Source organism: Aspergillus costaricaensis (assembly GCF_003184835.1).
Source record: "Aspergillus costaricaensis CBS 115574 unplaced genomic scaffold BO79scaffold_7, whole genome shotgun sequence".
Lineage (NCBI taxonomy): Eukaryota > Fungi > Ascomycota > Eurotiomycetes > Eurotiales > Aspergillaceae > Aspergillus > Aspergillus costaricensis.
Genome location: NW_020291807.1, coordinates 372,172 through 387,907, shown reverse-complemented (window position 1 = coordinate 387,907; position 15,736 = coordinate 372,172). Strand labels below are relative to the sequence as shown.

At 49.1% G+C, this 15,736-nt stretch overlaps 7 protein-coding genes and 1 non-coding gene across 8 annotated transcripts; 3 read left to right on the top strand and 5 right to left on the bottom strand.

Moving 5' to 3' along the window:
• Window positions 1-125: 125 nt before the first annotated feature.
• On the bottom strand, window positions 126-237 carry BO79DRAFT_t59. The gene has a single exon. It is a non-coding gene; the product is annotated as a tRNA-Leu (tRNA).
• Window positions 238-527: 290 nt separating this feature from the next.
• On the top strand, window positions 528-2,203 carry BO79DRAFT_190360 (putative toxin biosynthesis protein). Its single transcript, XM_025680725.1, has 4 exons — window positions 528-787; window positions 843-981; window positions 1,046-1,154; window positions 1,210-2,203. The coding sequence occupies exons 1-4, from the start codon at window positions 578-580 to the stop codon at window positions 2,093-2,095; spliced, it is 1,344 nt and encodes a 447-aa protein (XP_025542320.1). The 5' UTR covers window positions 528-577; the 3' UTR covers window positions 2,096-2,203.
• Window positions 2,204-2,259: 56 nt separating this feature from the next.
• Window positions 2,260-3,805, bottom strand: BO79DRAFT_285783 (ceramidase). The gene is made up of 4 exons (XM_025688400.1): window positions 3,565-3,805; window positions 3,295-3,481; window positions 2,703-3,219; window positions 2,260-2,645 (listed from the first exon to the last, which is right to left on the bottom strand). Exons 1-4 carry the CDS (start codon window positions 3,658-3,660, stop codon window positions 2,462-2,464), a joined length of 984 nt encoding a protein of 327 aa, XP_025542319.1. The 5' UTR covers window positions 3,661-3,805; the 3' UTR covers window positions 2,260-2,461.
• An 862-nt stretch (window positions 3,806-4,667) lies between these two features.
• On the top strand, window positions 4,668-6,157 carry BO79DRAFT_75751 (putative mitochondrial carrier protein). Its single transcript, XM_025689705.1, has 2 exons — window positions 4,668-5,029; window positions 5,093-6,157. The coding sequence occupies exons 1-2, from the start codon at window positions 4,978-4,980 to the stop codon at window positions 5,986-5,988; spliced, it is 948 nt and encodes a 315-aa protein (XP_025542318.1). The 5' UTR covers window positions 4,668-4,977; the 3' UTR covers window positions 5,989-6,157.
• On the bottom strand, window positions 6,105-8,641 carry BO79DRAFT_285782 (uncharacterized protein). The gene is made up of 3 exons (XM_025688399.1): window positions 6,766-8,641; window positions 6,631-6,696; window positions 6,105-6,574 (listed from the first exon to the last, which is right to left on the bottom strand). Exons 1-3 carry the CDS (start codon window positions 8,140-8,142, stop codon window positions 6,365-6,367), a joined length of 1,653 nt encoding a protein of 550 aa, XP_025542317.1. The 5' UTR covers window positions 8,143-8,641; the 3' UTR covers window positions 6,105-6,364.
• BO79DRAFT_75754 (uncharacterized protein) lies at window positions 8,190-8,764 on the top strand. Its single transcript, XM_025689706.1, has one exon. It carries the CDS (start codon window positions 8,424-8,426, stop codon window positions 8,730-8,732), a length of 309 nt encoding a protein of 102 aa, XP_025542316.1. The 5' UTR covers window positions 8,190-8,423; the 3' UTR covers window positions 8,733-8,764.
• Window positions 8,765-10,364: 1,600 nt separating this feature from the next.
• BO79DRAFT_225988 (uncharacterized protein) lies at window positions 10,365-11,164 on the bottom strand (the record flags this gene model as incomplete). The annotated part of the gene is made up of 2 exons (XM_025683764.1): window positions 10,365-10,578; window positions 10,647-11,164. The coding sequence occupies 2 exons, from the start codon at window positions 11,162-11,164 to the stop codon at window positions 10,365-10,367; spliced, it is 732 nt and encodes a 243-aa protein (XP_025542315.1).
• Window positions 11,165-13,221: 2,057 nt separating this feature from the next.
• On the bottom strand, window positions 13,222-13,721 carry BO79DRAFT_252306 (uncharacterized protein; the record flags this gene model as incomplete). Its single annotated transcript, XM_025685919.1, has 4 exons — window positions 13,222-13,236; window positions 13,349-13,402; window positions 13,458-13,514; window positions 13,593-13,721. The coding sequence occupies 4 exons, from the start codon at window positions 13,719-13,721 to the stop codon at window positions 13,222-13,224; spliced, it is 255 nt and encodes an 84-aa protein (XP_025542314.1).
• Between the last annotated feature and the right edge of the window lie 2,015 nt (window positions 13,722-15,736).

The following is a 15,736-nucleotide window of genomic DNA, read 5'->3' as shown; positions in this document are numbered from 1 at the left end:
GGTACAGAATCTTGTGTACTTAGCGATAACCGATGAAAAATTCCATAAAAACAGAATCCATTTATGTCATACATCATATAGTGCACATATAGGGCTTGTGCCAAAGCAAAAAAGACAAAAAGATATGACAAGAGTGGGATTCGAACCCACGCCATCTTACGATGATCAGGAAGCTGTGAAGCTGGGTATTAAGGTGGACCTTAACCTGACGCCTTGGACCAACTCGGCCATCTTGCCTGTTGATATGTTAAGGGACGTCTACTTTGACATTATCAATGGCAAGACAAGTGCAATACGTATAACCCGATCCCCCCAGCCGTAACCGTTACTCTGTATCGTGACTAGTGGTATCAGCCGACCATTCACGTTCCCCGCTTGACATTACAATCCATCAAGGGATCGGCCATTTTTCCCCGGTCGCTCTTGATCCTGAGCCTCGGCTCATCGTCAGCCCCGGCAGTTCCAACCCTCCGATCCGGGGAATAAGTGCTCCCCCTTGCTTTTGATCCATATATACCAGAGTCGCCGTGGAGTCGTACGACACTACGAAGTTCACTTGATTGATTCAAAATTAGAAATGTCGTTATCTTCAAATTCCTCTGGTCCCTTTCGGGTCGTTGAGCACAACGTCGAATGCCAGCATATCAGGGAGTATCCCGCGGCGACGGCAAATGGCCAAGAAGATGTACTAAACCTGGTAGTGAAGCAATATATCCCGCTCGATAACCCCAACCCACAGCCAGGGGATGTAACGATTCTTGCTGCGCATGCCAATGGATTTCCCAAGGTTTGATGACATCGCAATGCCGAATTAAAGTGACAGTGGCTAATCTATATACAAGGAGCTCTATGAGCCTCTATGGGAGGAGCTATACGCTCGATCAAAAGCAAAAGGCTTCCGAATTAGAAGTATATGGATGGCAGATGTCGCGCACCAGGGCGAGAGCAGTGTAGTAAATGAACACCTCCTGGGCAACGACCGTACGAAACCAACCCTTTTCTTTTCTCGTCAGCTGCCGGAATAATGCTAACGAGGTGCATATAGCCAGCTGGTTCGACCATCCCAGAGACCTCCTTCACCTTATCAACGTCAAACGCAAAGAAATGCCTCGGCCCATCGTCGGGATAGGACATAGCATGGGCGGTGCACACCTGTATGCTTTCCCAACCCAACCCCACCACGAACCCATAACCTAACGCCTCCCACAGCGCACAGCTATGCCTTATGCACCCACGTCTCATCCACAGCCTAGTCCTCCTGGACCCCGTAATACAACGTGAATCCACCCAGCTCGACGGGCTCGAGATGGCCATGCGACAAAGACAACGGATCGCCAAAACGACCCAATTATCCACCTACCGACGAGACACATGGCCATCCCGCAAAGCCGCCGCAGAAGCCTTCAAGCGAAACCCATTCTACCTAGCTTGGGATTCTCGCGTCCTCGACCGCTGGATCGAGCACGGTCTCCGCGAGCTGCCCACGGCAATTCACCCACTAGACGAATCCCAGCAAAAGGAGGGAAGCGGTGACCGCCCCGTCACGCTTAGAACAACCCTCCACCAAGAAGTCTTCACCTTCTCGCGCCCGAACTACGATGGGCCCCCAGGAAAGAAGGTCCCCGTGAACAAAGTGACTCACCCGGATCTTAATCCCGACCATCTGGGCTCATGGCCATTTTACCGGCCAGAACCGTCACGAGTGTTCGCTATGCTCCCGCATCTTCGTCCCAGTGTCTGCTATATCTTTGGAGGTAAGTCGGATATGTGTTTGCCTGAGATGATGGCGGATAAGATGGCTGCTACAGGAACGGGGCTGGGAGGCAGTGGTGGGGCTCCTGCTGGTAGGGTGCGCGATGTTTATCTTGCCGAGTATGGCCACCTGCTTGCTCAGGAGGCTCCTAAAGAGTGTGCCGATGCGGCGAGTAAATGGTTGGGCGCTGAGTTGGAGCGTTGGAGAACCGAGGAGCGAGAATTCCAGGAACAGTGGAGTCGGAAGTCACAGGTCGAGAAGGTCACGATCGATTCTAGGTGGAAGGAGCATGTTCCGCGTCCTGAACGGCCGAAGAAGAATCCTGCCCAGTCAAAGCTGTGAATAGGTGATTGTTCGTTTGTGGATAAAGATCGCACACTACTCCAGCGGTTGTATAGACAGTGCCCGCTCTGCAAGACGTTCGATGTAACTACGCATATACGTTTCCAGTGAGATAGATACTTGCGTATCCAATGAAATACCCCGATAGAGAGATCTATATTTATCTCTTGGTCTCAATTTCTTATCTATAGGATATAATGGTATACTTCGGAGCAGCTCAGAGCAGGTCTATAAGCAACTCAATCAATCAAAACTGTAAGTGAGCGATCATCCTGACGCAGAAGAGCACTCGAAGCTCCAGTCCTCGAGGCTCCTCAAGAGGTCAGGTCTAAAACACCAAAGAAATAAGGGTAGGAATGAGTCCAGTTAATTTGATTTCTTGGCCACCCCGTTCGCGCCCTTGCCTGGGGCGCTGGTGCGGAGAACCTCGGGGATGTTCCAAAAGCGAGGCCACCAGAGATGGTACTCCTCTTGGCGGTTGTTCAAACAGTGTCGAAGCCAGATGCCCCAAACGAGGTACATATAGGCCCCAAGGCCAGTCATCAGATGCCTAGTAGATGGATTAGTATGCAGGGGACAGCACGCAGGGTGTCAGTGCGAAACATACCACCAACCATGGCCTTCCAGTAGAATACCCCAGGGAAGACCCACTTGCCGGCGCCATCCGCGGATCTTCGAACAGAAGGCATTGTCCAGGCCCCAGATGGCAAATCCGCCCAGGAACACGCTCAAACCGTAGATAACCATGAACCACATGGTCTTGAGAGTCTTGATGTCCCGTACATTTTCGTAATGTTGGTGTTCCTTGGTCGGAACAGGCAGGCCCTGCTTCTCACGCGCAAGCCTGTCCTCCTCCGTCGAATGACGCCAGCGAGGACGCAGCGTCACCTCCATGGTGTACATGCTGCGGATGAGGACGATGGCTGTCAAGATGCCATATGCGTTCTGGTGGAACAGGGGGTCCTGGAGGTAGTGGTAGTAAAGGGTGATGAAGATCGCCAAACTGGCAAGGAAGATGCCCAGGACGACGCGGAAGCCATTCGGTCTGGAGTATGAGAAGGACGCATAGCACATCAGACACGTGGTGTATATCATGGACAGTTCATCGACCAGTTGCATGGGATCTATGAGTATCATGCACGGATCAGCAATTTTGCACGACACAGGCTACCCCTCCCCCACTATAATACCTCACTTACATTTCAACGTTGAATGGAAGAGGAAGCTCCCAGTTCCGACCAGCAGATAGCCAAGGTAAGCGACCTGGAAGATAGAATCATGTCCATTGCGACGACAACTTAAGAAACCCTTGATTCCAAGGGCCATAAAGAGCAGGTTTGTCAGGGTGTTGACGATCTCTGCGGAGTAGATGGTGGCATAGTAATCCTATCTCGTTCGCATGATGGTTAGCAACCTATTGTAATAGTAAAAGTGTGACCAAAGGATGAAGTAAAACTGAGCGCGCATACCTCCTCGCACCAATTCAGCGTAGATGTGACGGGACTCCAATATCCTTCCCTGGAGGGTGGATATGGAACATGGGGAAGGAAGGATGAGAGAGGCATGATGGGTGACGGAGACTCAGCTCAGCTCTCCGCAGGGTGGAGGGATTGGTGACGTCTCTGGCGGACCACAATGGAACGACGGGAGTTACGAGCAGGAGGGCATAGCAGGGGTAACTTCTTGAAGAAAGGCCAGATTCCCCAAAAGAGAGGAAAGGAAAAGGCAGGGCAGTTAAGTTTGACAACTGAGGGTGGCCATCGAACTTACCAGTTACTCCGCCTTACCGGCTCCCATGAACCGTGACGTCGACTAATACGCCCGATCTGCAGCCCAGTCGCCTAACGTCCAACCGAACCGGCGTGAATGTGACGGTTAAGTACGGAGGAAGGTATGTCACCCGCCATTTACGGGGTCCCTATTGGTTCGATGGGCCTGAGCGGTTTGCCGCCGGGAACAATGGGCGGTAAGATTACAGAGTAAGTACATCCGCCGTGAGCGTGGCCAAGTGGAATGAATGGAATGGTGTTTTAACAACCTGCATTCTTCTGCATGCATAGGCCATAGTGCCTCCCTATGTCTCACTCTGTAAAGTGGTTAAGACGGGCACCTGCTCGGAGAAAGCTCGTGGATTGGATTATCTAACCTTGCCCAAATGCAGCGTACCAAGTATTTTCCTGTTGAAAATTTCCGTATTTCGACATGATCAGCCCTGTGACTACTGCTAGTAAGTACTTCGTAGTACTGAATGTAAGTAGTACGTATTGGTAAATGGTAAGCAGTGAGCAGCGATAGGCCTGGTTGTTGGGTATGATATTATGAAGTAGAAACAGCATGTATCCCAGTAGTTCTTTAGTAGTGCCTGTCAGTCACTGCACAGGTACGTTAACCTTAACCCGAACCTGTACCTGTTGGTGTGCCACTTTTGGCAGGTCCTTACGCCGGAGATATCGGAAGAAGTTGAGAGGCGGCGACGGCCGCGGCAACTGTGGCTGGTGATCTGCAGCCAATCGAGATGCTTTCCGCCCGGCGCCAGATGACTTCACCAACGGCCCTCCGCTTTGGGTAGGAACGAGTCTACCGCTTCGTATCTACACCGTCTGTCACATTTTTTCCCTTTCTCTTTCTTTCACTCGCTGAAAAGTCATATTTATCACCTATCATCCTTGCAAAACCTGAATCCACGCCTCTTCGCTTTTGCCATGCTATCCTGATTACCATCAATGTGACCGTCACCGCTTCAAGCGGTCTGTCTCAATCTCAAATTCTTCTCCAGCCATTGTCGTGCAGTGCCCCGGATGAGTTGATCTCATCACGCGTGCCCTTTTAAATCACTCCTCTATCTATACACATTCTTAGCACTGGCTGCGGGATCCGAAGCCATGTCGAACAATGCGGTCTATGCTGTACCGCAGGTGAAAACCACCTCAACCTGTATGGCCACTCATCTACTATTTTCTCCATTGAGTAAACCCTAACGAACGATCAATCGAACAGCCTCCAAGACGACCTTCCACTTCACCGCAGGGCTCTTCTCGGGCCTTACCTCTTCCATCCTTCTCCAACCCGCTGATCTCCTCAAAACCCGTGTACAACAATCCCAAAACGCCTCCCTCCTTCCAACCCTCAAGGCCATCCTCTCCTCTCCGAATCCAATCCGCAATCTATGGCGTGGTACACTCCCTTCTGCCCTTCGCACGGGTTTCGGCTCAGCACTGTATTTTACGAGCCTCAACGCCCTTCGCACGGGTCTCGCTCAATCGAATGGCATTGCTCCCGTCACCAATAGCTCTTCCGCACTGCCCAAACTGTCCAACACCGCCAATCTAGCTACCGGGGCGGCCGCCCGGGTTGCTGCTGGCTTCGTCATGATGCCAGTGACCGTGCTAAAAGTTCGTTACGAATCAGACTACTACGCCTATCGGAGTCTCTTCAGCGCGGGGCGAGATATAGTCAGGACAGAGGGATTCCGGGGCCTGTTTTCCGGATTTGGAGCTACAGCGGCGCGTGATGCGCCGTATGCAGGACTATACGTTTTGTTTTACGAGCAGTTGAAACGGCGACTGGCGGGCTTATCAGGTTCTTCGTCTGATCAGCAGCCACTGAAGTCGTCATCAATCAACTTCGTCTCTGGGGGATTGGCGGCCGGGCTGGCCACTACCATTACAAACCCGTTCGATGCGGTCAAGACCCGGTTGCAGCTGATGCCGGGGCGGTATGGGAACATGATGCGGGCTGTGAGGTTGATGGTGCAAGAGGATGGAGTAAGAAGTCTATTTGGCGGGTTGGGGCTGCGGATTACGAGGAAAGCGCTTAGTTCTGCGCTTGCGTGGACGGTCTACGAGGAGTTGATTCTGAGGGCCGAAGTCCAGTGGGGATCAAAGGGAGAATAGGCTGTCTGTAGACTATAGTAAAGGTTCTCTGTTTTAGATTCCTTAGAAGGGAAGGGGTTAGTTAGGGCCGGAGTTTGTTATTGTTATGGGTATAAAAGGGCCTCGGATACGGACTGCATGGGTCGACGTTTGGTCATCATCATCATCATCATTGTATCATATATATAGCAACTGTTGAAATCCCAACTCATGGAACGAAAAAATCAAAACATCATGACTCGACAAGTCATTATGCCAACATCTTGTATAGGATAGCTGTGAAAATGAACAAGAAGAGAACAGAAATATTGACAGACGAGGCAAGAGAACACAAGAACCAAATCAGACTAATCAAATCATGGTATCACACTTCGTTGCGCGTCAAGAAACTGCGAGATCAAGTGAAGATCCAGGCACGCGAGCCGGGGTTCTTCTTGCGGACCAGGTACATTTTGTCCTTCTTTCGGTCGTTCACCTTCAGCTCGGTCAGGGTGCTCGAGTGCTGAGCAACAAGCTTGCCCTCACGCAGACGCCGCGAGTGAGCGAACAGCTCTTCCTGAAAGTCCTCGGAGATCCACTGCTTGATGATGATGTAGTTGCCGTCGAGCTGTCAACAGTCAGTTATCGTCGGCGGTACCTAGAGTGTTTAGGGTTCCAACTTACCTCGTCCCAGTCCCAGGGTAGGCGGTAGGCAATAAGTGTGTCGGGGAGAAGATGTTTGCGGTGGACCTGCGTCGGTGAGTTAGATGAACGATTTGGATAGGGTTATGGGGGTGGGGGCGGGGGATGATTGCATACCTTAATCCAGGTAGTCCGTTGGGGCTCAGGTTCCTTTTCCTTCTCCTTCTCCTTCTCCTTTTCAGGTTCCTTTGGCTTCTCAGGCTCCTCCTTGGGCTTTTCTGGCTCTTTGGGCTTCTCGGGTTCCTTCTCCTTCTTGATAATCTTCTCCAGCTGCTCTTCGTCGTAGCCGAACTCGAGTCGTAGTCTCTCCTTGAATTCGGCGTCACGTCTCTTTCTTTCTTCCCGTTCGGCAATCATTCTCCGCTCCTCGTTCAGCTTCCACTCCTCGATAGCGGCCTGCTTCATCGCAGCTTCTTTGCGGGCGCGCTCCTGCTCAGCCAGGATCCGCCTGGCCTCTTCATCACGCAGCTCTTTCCTGATGCGTTCCTTCTCCTCCTCCTCTTCCATCTTGCGCTGGATCTCTTCCAGCTGCCGTTGACGCATCTTCTGGCTGAGCTCCTCCTGCTCCGCAGCCTTACGCTGGGCCTCTTCGAATTTGATGAGTTGGTAGCGATGCTCCGCCTCACGCTGCTCTTCTTCCATGCGCTGCTTCTTCTCGTACCGCTCCAGCCGTCGCAGCCGCTCACTGATCTCGTCCTCGTATAGATCCTCCTCCCTCAGCAGCCGGAGCTCATGGTGATGATGGTGAGGAGGGGGAGAGCGATGCTCATGCTCCGGCGCCGGCGGAGGCGGGGGAGGCTGCTGCGGCTGCAACTGCTGCTGTTGACGATGCTGGGAAGTCTCACGATGACGAGCCAGTTCCCGCTCTAGACGGGCGATCTCCTGCTGATGACGCAGGAGCTCCAGGTCCTGACGGGCATCATTCCTCTCAAGGAACCGCGTATCGAGCATGAGCTCATAGTCCCTCGTAGGTGGGAGCGGTGATGCCTCCCGGGAGATACTACTCGGGCGAGTGCGAGCTCGGCGATGATCCCGCAACCTGGTCTCATCCTCCGACTCGTAGGGATCGATGTAGTTCTGGTTTAGCTTGTGTTCCTGTTTCCGGTTCTTGGTGGCACTCTTGTTCCGAGCGTCATTCTTGGCATCGCTCTTCGCATCTGTCTTGGCGTCGGCTTTGGCGTCATATTTGTTGTGGACGTCGACGATGACGGCGACGGGCTGGTTGTTGTTGCGTTCGCGTTCGCGCTCACGATCGGGGCGACGACGGGCACCCGTGGAGGCGGAGCGTTGAGGCGCGTGGTGGTCATGGATCACGGGGCTGAGGTAGGTGTTACTATGGATGTGTTCGGGGCTCCAGCGGTGGCGGGAGATGGAGCGTCGACGAGTAGTGACTTTCCGGCGTGGAGTCGTCTCTACCATGGAGTAATCCGATTCGGAGAAGTCAGACTCCGAATCGGTGAGGAGGTGACGTCCTCTAGGATAGGAGGAATACATGGCGGTGATTTTCTTTGTGTTTTGTATCTGCTCCGCCTATATCCCGCCTCCCTCTTCTGTGATTATGAACAACTTGCTGTGTGCGTGGATAGTATAGTAGAGGTCAGATGAATAGGCTGGTGGGGTGTGACGTCGATAAGTGGGCAGCAAATCAGCCGTGAGTGTGGCGGAGGGGCTGGCAACCCTGATCTCAAGCAGAAACAAGATGCTGATGATGCTGCTGAAATTCAAGACGTATTGACGATGGAAGTCAAAGTAGTTAGAAGAGAAGTAGGTGAGAAATGAACAAAGAGGAAAAAGGAAGAGAAGAAAAGAGAAGAAGAAAAAGAAGTGGTCAAATAATAAGAGCGAAAACAAGAAAAAACCGGCCCCTCGTGCCTCGTAAACGCGGGCGCTTCGCTCAGCTGAAGTGGGGGATTGGCAAAGATTGGGCCGCCTTGGGGATCAGCTGCGGGCGGCGACAATTAAGAAATTCAGGTACTTTCCCCCTGATGTCTTCGATCATAGGCAGAGAGTCCTCGAATTTACGCGAAGCTCGACCCCCCCCTTCATGCAGAAGCGCTGAAGCTACTACTATAGAGTCGAATTAAACATTCTGTTTATAGAACAATTGACATGGCGGTGGGCGGCTATTGAAACTGTAGTATGTATTGTGTAGGTAGGTAGACTAGCTATGGGAAATAGGAATATCATCCCAACCATTTAAGTAACTACTGTAACAGATGTCAGTGGATGGATGCTGGTAGTATCTTCTAGTAGCAATCCGTCCAAAAGACGGCATCTTCCATTGTGCGAGTGAGTGAGTGAAAGAAAGAGAGAGACACAGAGAGGTTGGGCGTCTAAAGCGCCACTCACGCCAGTCATCAATCTCTCCACCATCCTGCACGAACAATTTCAGGCTCCTCCTGCTTTATCGATAGATACTTACTTTGTTATCTAATTAAATTTCACTCCTCGATAGGAGAATTCCGCTCACTATCTACTTTACTCACCCAGGGAAAAACCCACGGGTCTAACCGTTGGCGTACCCATGGAACCCTAACGGCCACAAGTTCTTTGAGTGGAGATTATCTATCCATCTACTAAGTAGGTTAGTTATCTCCTGACCCGTAAAGTCTAAAGTTGACACCGGCTCAGCAGGCATCAAGGATGACCAGGCAGTAGTCAGTCAGTCAGTCACTGACATTATTATGAGTGAATATTGGCACCTGACCTGAGATCAATGATTAGTTGGCACATTTCGGAGATGGATGACTTCCGTTGTGTAATACCCTACATTACTGGGTACTTAGGTGTTAAGGGTCTGGTCTAGTCTAGTCTAGTCTAGTCTGGTCGATTCCTGTCTGCCTTTGGCCCCCACTGACAACTAATACGTACATCCACAGCACAGCCTTGTGGGCCGAGGTTGGACAACACTTACCTTCAGGCATGATTTGAGGTTCGTTAATTACACGGGTGTTTGGTAGGGAGTCTCTCATTCACAGTGATTCGATGCCGTGGAAATATTCAGAGAATCCATCTAACCAATTTTTCTTCCATATAATTCATGGAATTTTGAATGAGTTAGATTGGTCCCCAAAGGAGATAGGAAAGGTATCGGTGATAAAGATGATACAATATTTGTCGAACGAATGCTTAAATTTCATAATCCAAAGTGTTCCGGCAAAGAATGTCCTTATCTTCCTGCTATCCTGCTAGGCATATGTAGCCACCCAAATATAACTATTGGTGTCACTTGAAACAAATGTGGTTATCCTGGGGAGAGAACAGTTAGGTTGCGGATAGCTTTCTGAAGAGTATGCAGGGGAGGTGGTATAAGATAATTAGAATTTGGTATTATTCATTACATCCATTTTGCTAGCTTGGGTATTTGAATGAATCTGATCTCAAAATTAACTTCTATCGCCGGATAGCATCTGATCTGATATTCATCAAGTCTTGCAGAGAAGAGTAATGAGAGAGATATATTACAGCTTGTAAGTAGCAAAGTGAGCTAGGAATTCCAAGAGTTAATAACGATTAGGACTGGACAAAAATCCTGGAAATACACACACACACACACACACACACACACACACAAAAGGGAAAGAGATCCCCATGCCTAGCTCTCTTCACCTGCTAACAAATAGGATTGCCTCATTTAAAACTTTACAAAGGTAGCCCCCAAACCTCTACCAGCCCTCAACATCTTTTCACCTCTCTTAGCCAATGAAAGAAAAGTGCTACCTATCCTTGAGAGTCTTGGCCAACGCCTCCTCCTGTTCTCGTCGTTGTATATACCAAAAAAGCACTGGGTATGCCAAATCAAAGCCGAGATAGAGATAACAGCACCAGAGCATAAAAGGCTCGCCCAGCCATCCAAAAGCCTCAGGCCAGTACTTAATACGAAGGTAAAATTCCGGGATTAGAGTCAACGAGCCGGTGAACCGGAAGAACCTGACTCAAAGTTTAGCCTCTTTTCAACAATTCTATCTTGTCTGTCTTCGAGAGATGGGCATACGAACCATAATTGAAGGGAAAATCCACGCGTGGCTCCTCGAACCAAAAGCTGACTGACATATCCAACACTCAGAATAACCTGACATACAATTGCGTTCGCGAAGCAAGCCTTCACCATGCCGAGCTCTGACGCAAGACAAACATGTCCTCCAATTGCTAGTAATATCCCACCGCCATATATCCAAGGCAAGTTGCGTTGTATCATAGGGGATCGGTCCCATTCTCTGGACCCATACTTGATTGCCGCGAAGATGACGCCAAGGTTGCTTACCACTGCGACTTGGAAGGAAAGACTGATTAACCAGTGGTCTAGTGAGAATAGGAAACCGAAGGTGATCTCCCATGCGATGTTGAGACACTGGCAAATGAGTGGCATAGCAAAGGACTTGTCCTTGTAGGATCGGTATATCATGCCATAGTACACATAGAGCCATATCACGTTCGTGTAAGCATTAAGAGCATAGATTGTTGGCGCCCAGACCCCGAACTCTGGGGGAGCAGTGGAGAGATCAAAGGCTTCCATTTTGCGGAGGCTGAATAAGAAAGCGACAGGGTAGGATAAAGAAGTGACTGAGAGCGATAGGGCGGTTATGTCTCCAGACAGGACTCACGGGTTTTATATCCACATCATAAGAAAATATGGGATACTCAACTGACCGAGGTAGGATAAAATTAGAAGCCAAAAACAGAGAATGAGAATTCAGCGAGCTGCACCATTGTCTGTGGTCAAACACATGACAAACCCGACTTATGCGCAAGATATTACTTTCTGACTGCGCTTGTTTGCAAGTAGTGGATTTCAGAGACATCACTAGGGTTGCTAAACTTCCAGAAAGGCGTGAGTCCAGCGGACTGACTTACTGGCTGGTCCGATTTCAAAGTGCCATGCTTGAGTTTCTCCAGCCGTAGAATCAAAGGCTCGCTTTCTTCATCAGTAGGCCGACACATCACAAGCCATAATAACGCTTGCTCTGCTGCTGCTTCTATGAATACCTGGAAGCCAGACATCCGGCTATAGTCAAGTCCACATTCGCCCGTTCTGGGGTTTGCGTTAGTCATATTGCAGCATAGCGTGCTCTAAGCTCCAGGTGACCCTTGTATTCCCTTTCAGTACAGCATAGAGCTCAGTTCCCTCTTGAGTAGAAAGAGTTTGTTTATCTTGAAAACTGGTAGCAAATATTTATTTCCTCGCTTCTGAAAGCTCAGGCCTTACCACCCGTTAATATCAAATTGGACAACACAGGAAGATAAGAGTAAAAGGGAAGGAGAGGAGAAACAATAAACTAGACATTATACTTAACCAATCCGACCACACTTGGAGGAGCTGGCAGGCTCCGTTCTGCAATCCATGATTGAAGTTTGCTTCAAGATTAGTGCGCATCAAGATAAATTGTTTACTGGTTACGGAGCAGCCCAATGTACGCCACCTCGGAGTTATTACTCCGAGAGTATCTTGCGTCGGGGTACCATCGGCTCTTCGTAGCTGAATATTGTACTGTCAATCGGAAATAGTACCGTTGTGCTTGAAATATGAAATTATGAAGGGTAACAAGGGAGCAATGATTGCTCCAAAGGGTATGAGGGCTGCGATGTTAGATGTCCATTCTGCCCAAAAATCCTATCATCTATGACGGATCGGACTAACAGCTCGGTGTAGTTGAGATGGAGCCGGCTATGGGCTGTTTTCTCATTAGAAAAGCACCGATACGCAATTAGATATGAGGTTCTCTTTTCGTCCACAGTGAGCTTCTCATCGATAATTTAGCCATGTACCCCGATATGCATCTGCCTAAATGCTGTAAGCAGGACATCAATTTAGCAAAGTGCTCTTGCACTAAAGTGTCGCTAACCTCTGAATGGATGTCAAATAACCGGCTTTTGGGTGGATGGGTACTAGCAAGAGGGCTCTAGTGATTGTCTCACGATTGATGTGCAAGGTAAACCAAGCGATCGGTTTTGAATCAGAGCATTTGACTTGCATTAATCTTCCTGCAGACTAAAATCAGTAAGCTCGAAATTAAAGACGTTTCTGTGTTGGATACATAGCCAAACCAAGCATCGGTGCACCCTCCCTTTTCCTTATTGATTCAAGCTGCACATGCGCTGCTTCAGCGATACAACAAACGAAATAAGTGCTTCCTCAGTTACAAAACCAACTTAGCCTAATGCATCCTTGGCCTAAATTACAGTTCCTCTGTATTTACCAGATCATCTTTAACGAGAAGTTGCATACAATAGTAACAGAATTATGAACGATGCACAATCCACTCCGGCTGTTCCGACTCCATTAATGGAAATGTTATTGATTGAAGAGAGAAACAAACGTGGAAGTTACAACAATTGCCGGATTACTTCTGATCTTGCTAATGGCCTTTTAGCAATTAGATGCCTATGACTCCTGTTGCTCTTATGGAACTGCCTTCAAGCGTCCAATTGATTAGGATGTGCCATTGATCATTCTTTCTGCAACACGTGTGTAGAGCACACAATAACCATATCCCCCGAGAAATTCAATCAACCTAAAAAACATTCCCAACTGTGACCGTCGCGCAGCTCGCCGTTGATGCAAACTCCCAACATCTAATCGGTCCAATCCTACAGAGGGCTGTCAGAACATCGAGCACCATACTCACCTTATAGTGAAGGGGGATAGAAAGAAAACTTGAAGACAAAAGGAAAAGGAAAAGGCCAAGGAATTGTTACTTACCGCCCAGCAAGCCGTGGGGTAACTATCTTGTCCACAGTGGATATTGGCGGTGCTCTGCATACGAGGTCAATTTTCTTAGAAACTATATAGACTGGCACCATTCACTTACACCAAGGGCAGTCTGCACGCAATCTTCGGACGCCCAACAGTCACTGGCGGAATGGCACTTCAAGCAGAGTCAGTAACAACTCATGGTCTAGTTTTGCATCTAGTATAGATGTAGATGCAAACATGTAAGACATACCTCAATACCGGCGCCACAACCATGCCAATGATAAGCCCGCGACTCAATACTGTTAGAAACCGGTGCAGGGGAAGCCAGAGTTCCTGCACCGAGACTCAAAGTTGCAGCGATGAGGAGGAGGAACTGCATTTTGAAGGTGATATTCTCAGTTGTCAGATTTTTAGAAGGAGTCGGCGATTGATACTGATAAATCTGATGACACTTCGAAGCCCGGAATTGAAGCCTCCACAAAGCCAGAGAGGAGGCTTTTATATGCCTGGCGCAGGATTAGGCGTCCAAAGCCCATGCATATCGTGCATACGACCTAGATGCTGACTTTACGAAGGCATAAGAAACCTGACGAATAAGCAGCTCTGATGACCTACATTTCACGAAGACAATGGATATGTCATGTTCTGAGAAGCAACATTACCGATGGTTAGGTTATGCAAGATGCAAGGGAACCCCGGATGAGAAGGTATGTTGGTTCTTTTCTCGTAATGCTGATTCTGGGCGGAAAGCCTTACATCTTCCGTTGCCATGTGTACGTGCGTCATCGCACGTATCGGATCCAGACTGCTCTACTATCCGTCTGAACTAAATGCTTCATCACTTATTCAATGCAAGACCCAATTTGAGGTTACAGAGACCGCGTTAGAGGCGGCTACCACAATGCTCTCCATCATTGTAGAACCAACTATAATTAGACTAACTTTGGCACGTTACACAGCGCCAACGTCACCACGAGTGGATAGCTGGTTTTCAGATAGACTATCATGATGTCTCGTCAAATCGTCAATACGAAAAGAAGAATTGGTGTAGCTGTCTCAGACCTACCGTGTAATGCGAGCTTATATCGGACAGATCAGCCAAGGGACCATGCCGTCATTCCAACGGCCTTGAGTCCAACGTCAGTTTCAGTACCATTCGGGTCGTAAAGCCAAGCACCAACTGAGACACATTATTCCATGTTGGGCAAGGTTTCAGCGCATCATGGAACTTTTGCATGGGTACAGATCACCCAATTTGCAGATGTCATATCAATGCAGATAGACCCTGCACAGCTGGAATCTGGCGATACACGACCTTGCCCTGAGGCCCGGGTGTCCACCTGTACCACAACGGGAAGGAATAGCCGCATGGCGTGTGCGCCAACACAGTATGACCTGCTTATGCTCTTCCGCTGCTGAGAGGGGTAGGATATAGATAGGAATTAGACATGCAATCAGCACGGTCGAGTAACAATGATCGCCCGGAAGATTCGCACAGCAATGATGCGGCCAACTCCGCGTTTCACTACACTTCCGCTTCATAGGTGCCTAGATCAGCCTTGAAAACTATCCCGCCCAGGGCTAGAATTTGCCACTGTGCATCCAGAGAGATAATCCTGGCTCAATGGCATGACTATAGCTATGCTGTGCTCCATATTCTGCCCGGGGTCGTGATGTCCCATAATCACATCATCCCATGCTATTGAGGTGGTTGTAGACCCTGAAAAATGCCAAGGAAGAAATAAGCAAGCTGCACAACGGGAAGCAAGAAACCATATAATCTCCGCGGGCGCAGTGCCTACAAGGGAAGTATTGCATGCGAGTGAGATAATGAGCTTGGGTGGTGAGCATCGCGCACCACTTCGATGACATGTTGCATTCATGATGTGGAGCGGACGGTCCTTACGCCCATCGTGCCTTGTGAGAGACCGAACGGCAAATCTGTCAGCCCACAACCTGCATGAGATGCGACCTTCCTGAAACATAGATTCAACAGCTCTCTAAGTAGTTCCGCTCTTAGATTATCTTTGTTTATTACTAATCCAGGTATCTCCCTATGCTCTTCATTGATTTGCACTGTACCCTGTCTCGATCTCGTTAATCCATTTAGTACTATTCCCTATCATATATTGACATCGAATTTGTACTTGGATAAAACTGATCTCTCAGTCCCGGGTAATCACATATAGAAAGGTATAAGTGAAGGCATCTCTTACAAGTTGTAGATGCGTTATAGGAGAGTCAACAGTAGTAGACAGGCATTTCTTCCTTTTGTTATCCTTCAAGGCCAAGGCTCACAATTGTCATGCAATATCCAAGTCACGTATTTAGTCAGATCAAAATGTTATCTACCAAGATAACGATTCAGTTTTATAAAATGATGGCCGCAACGGG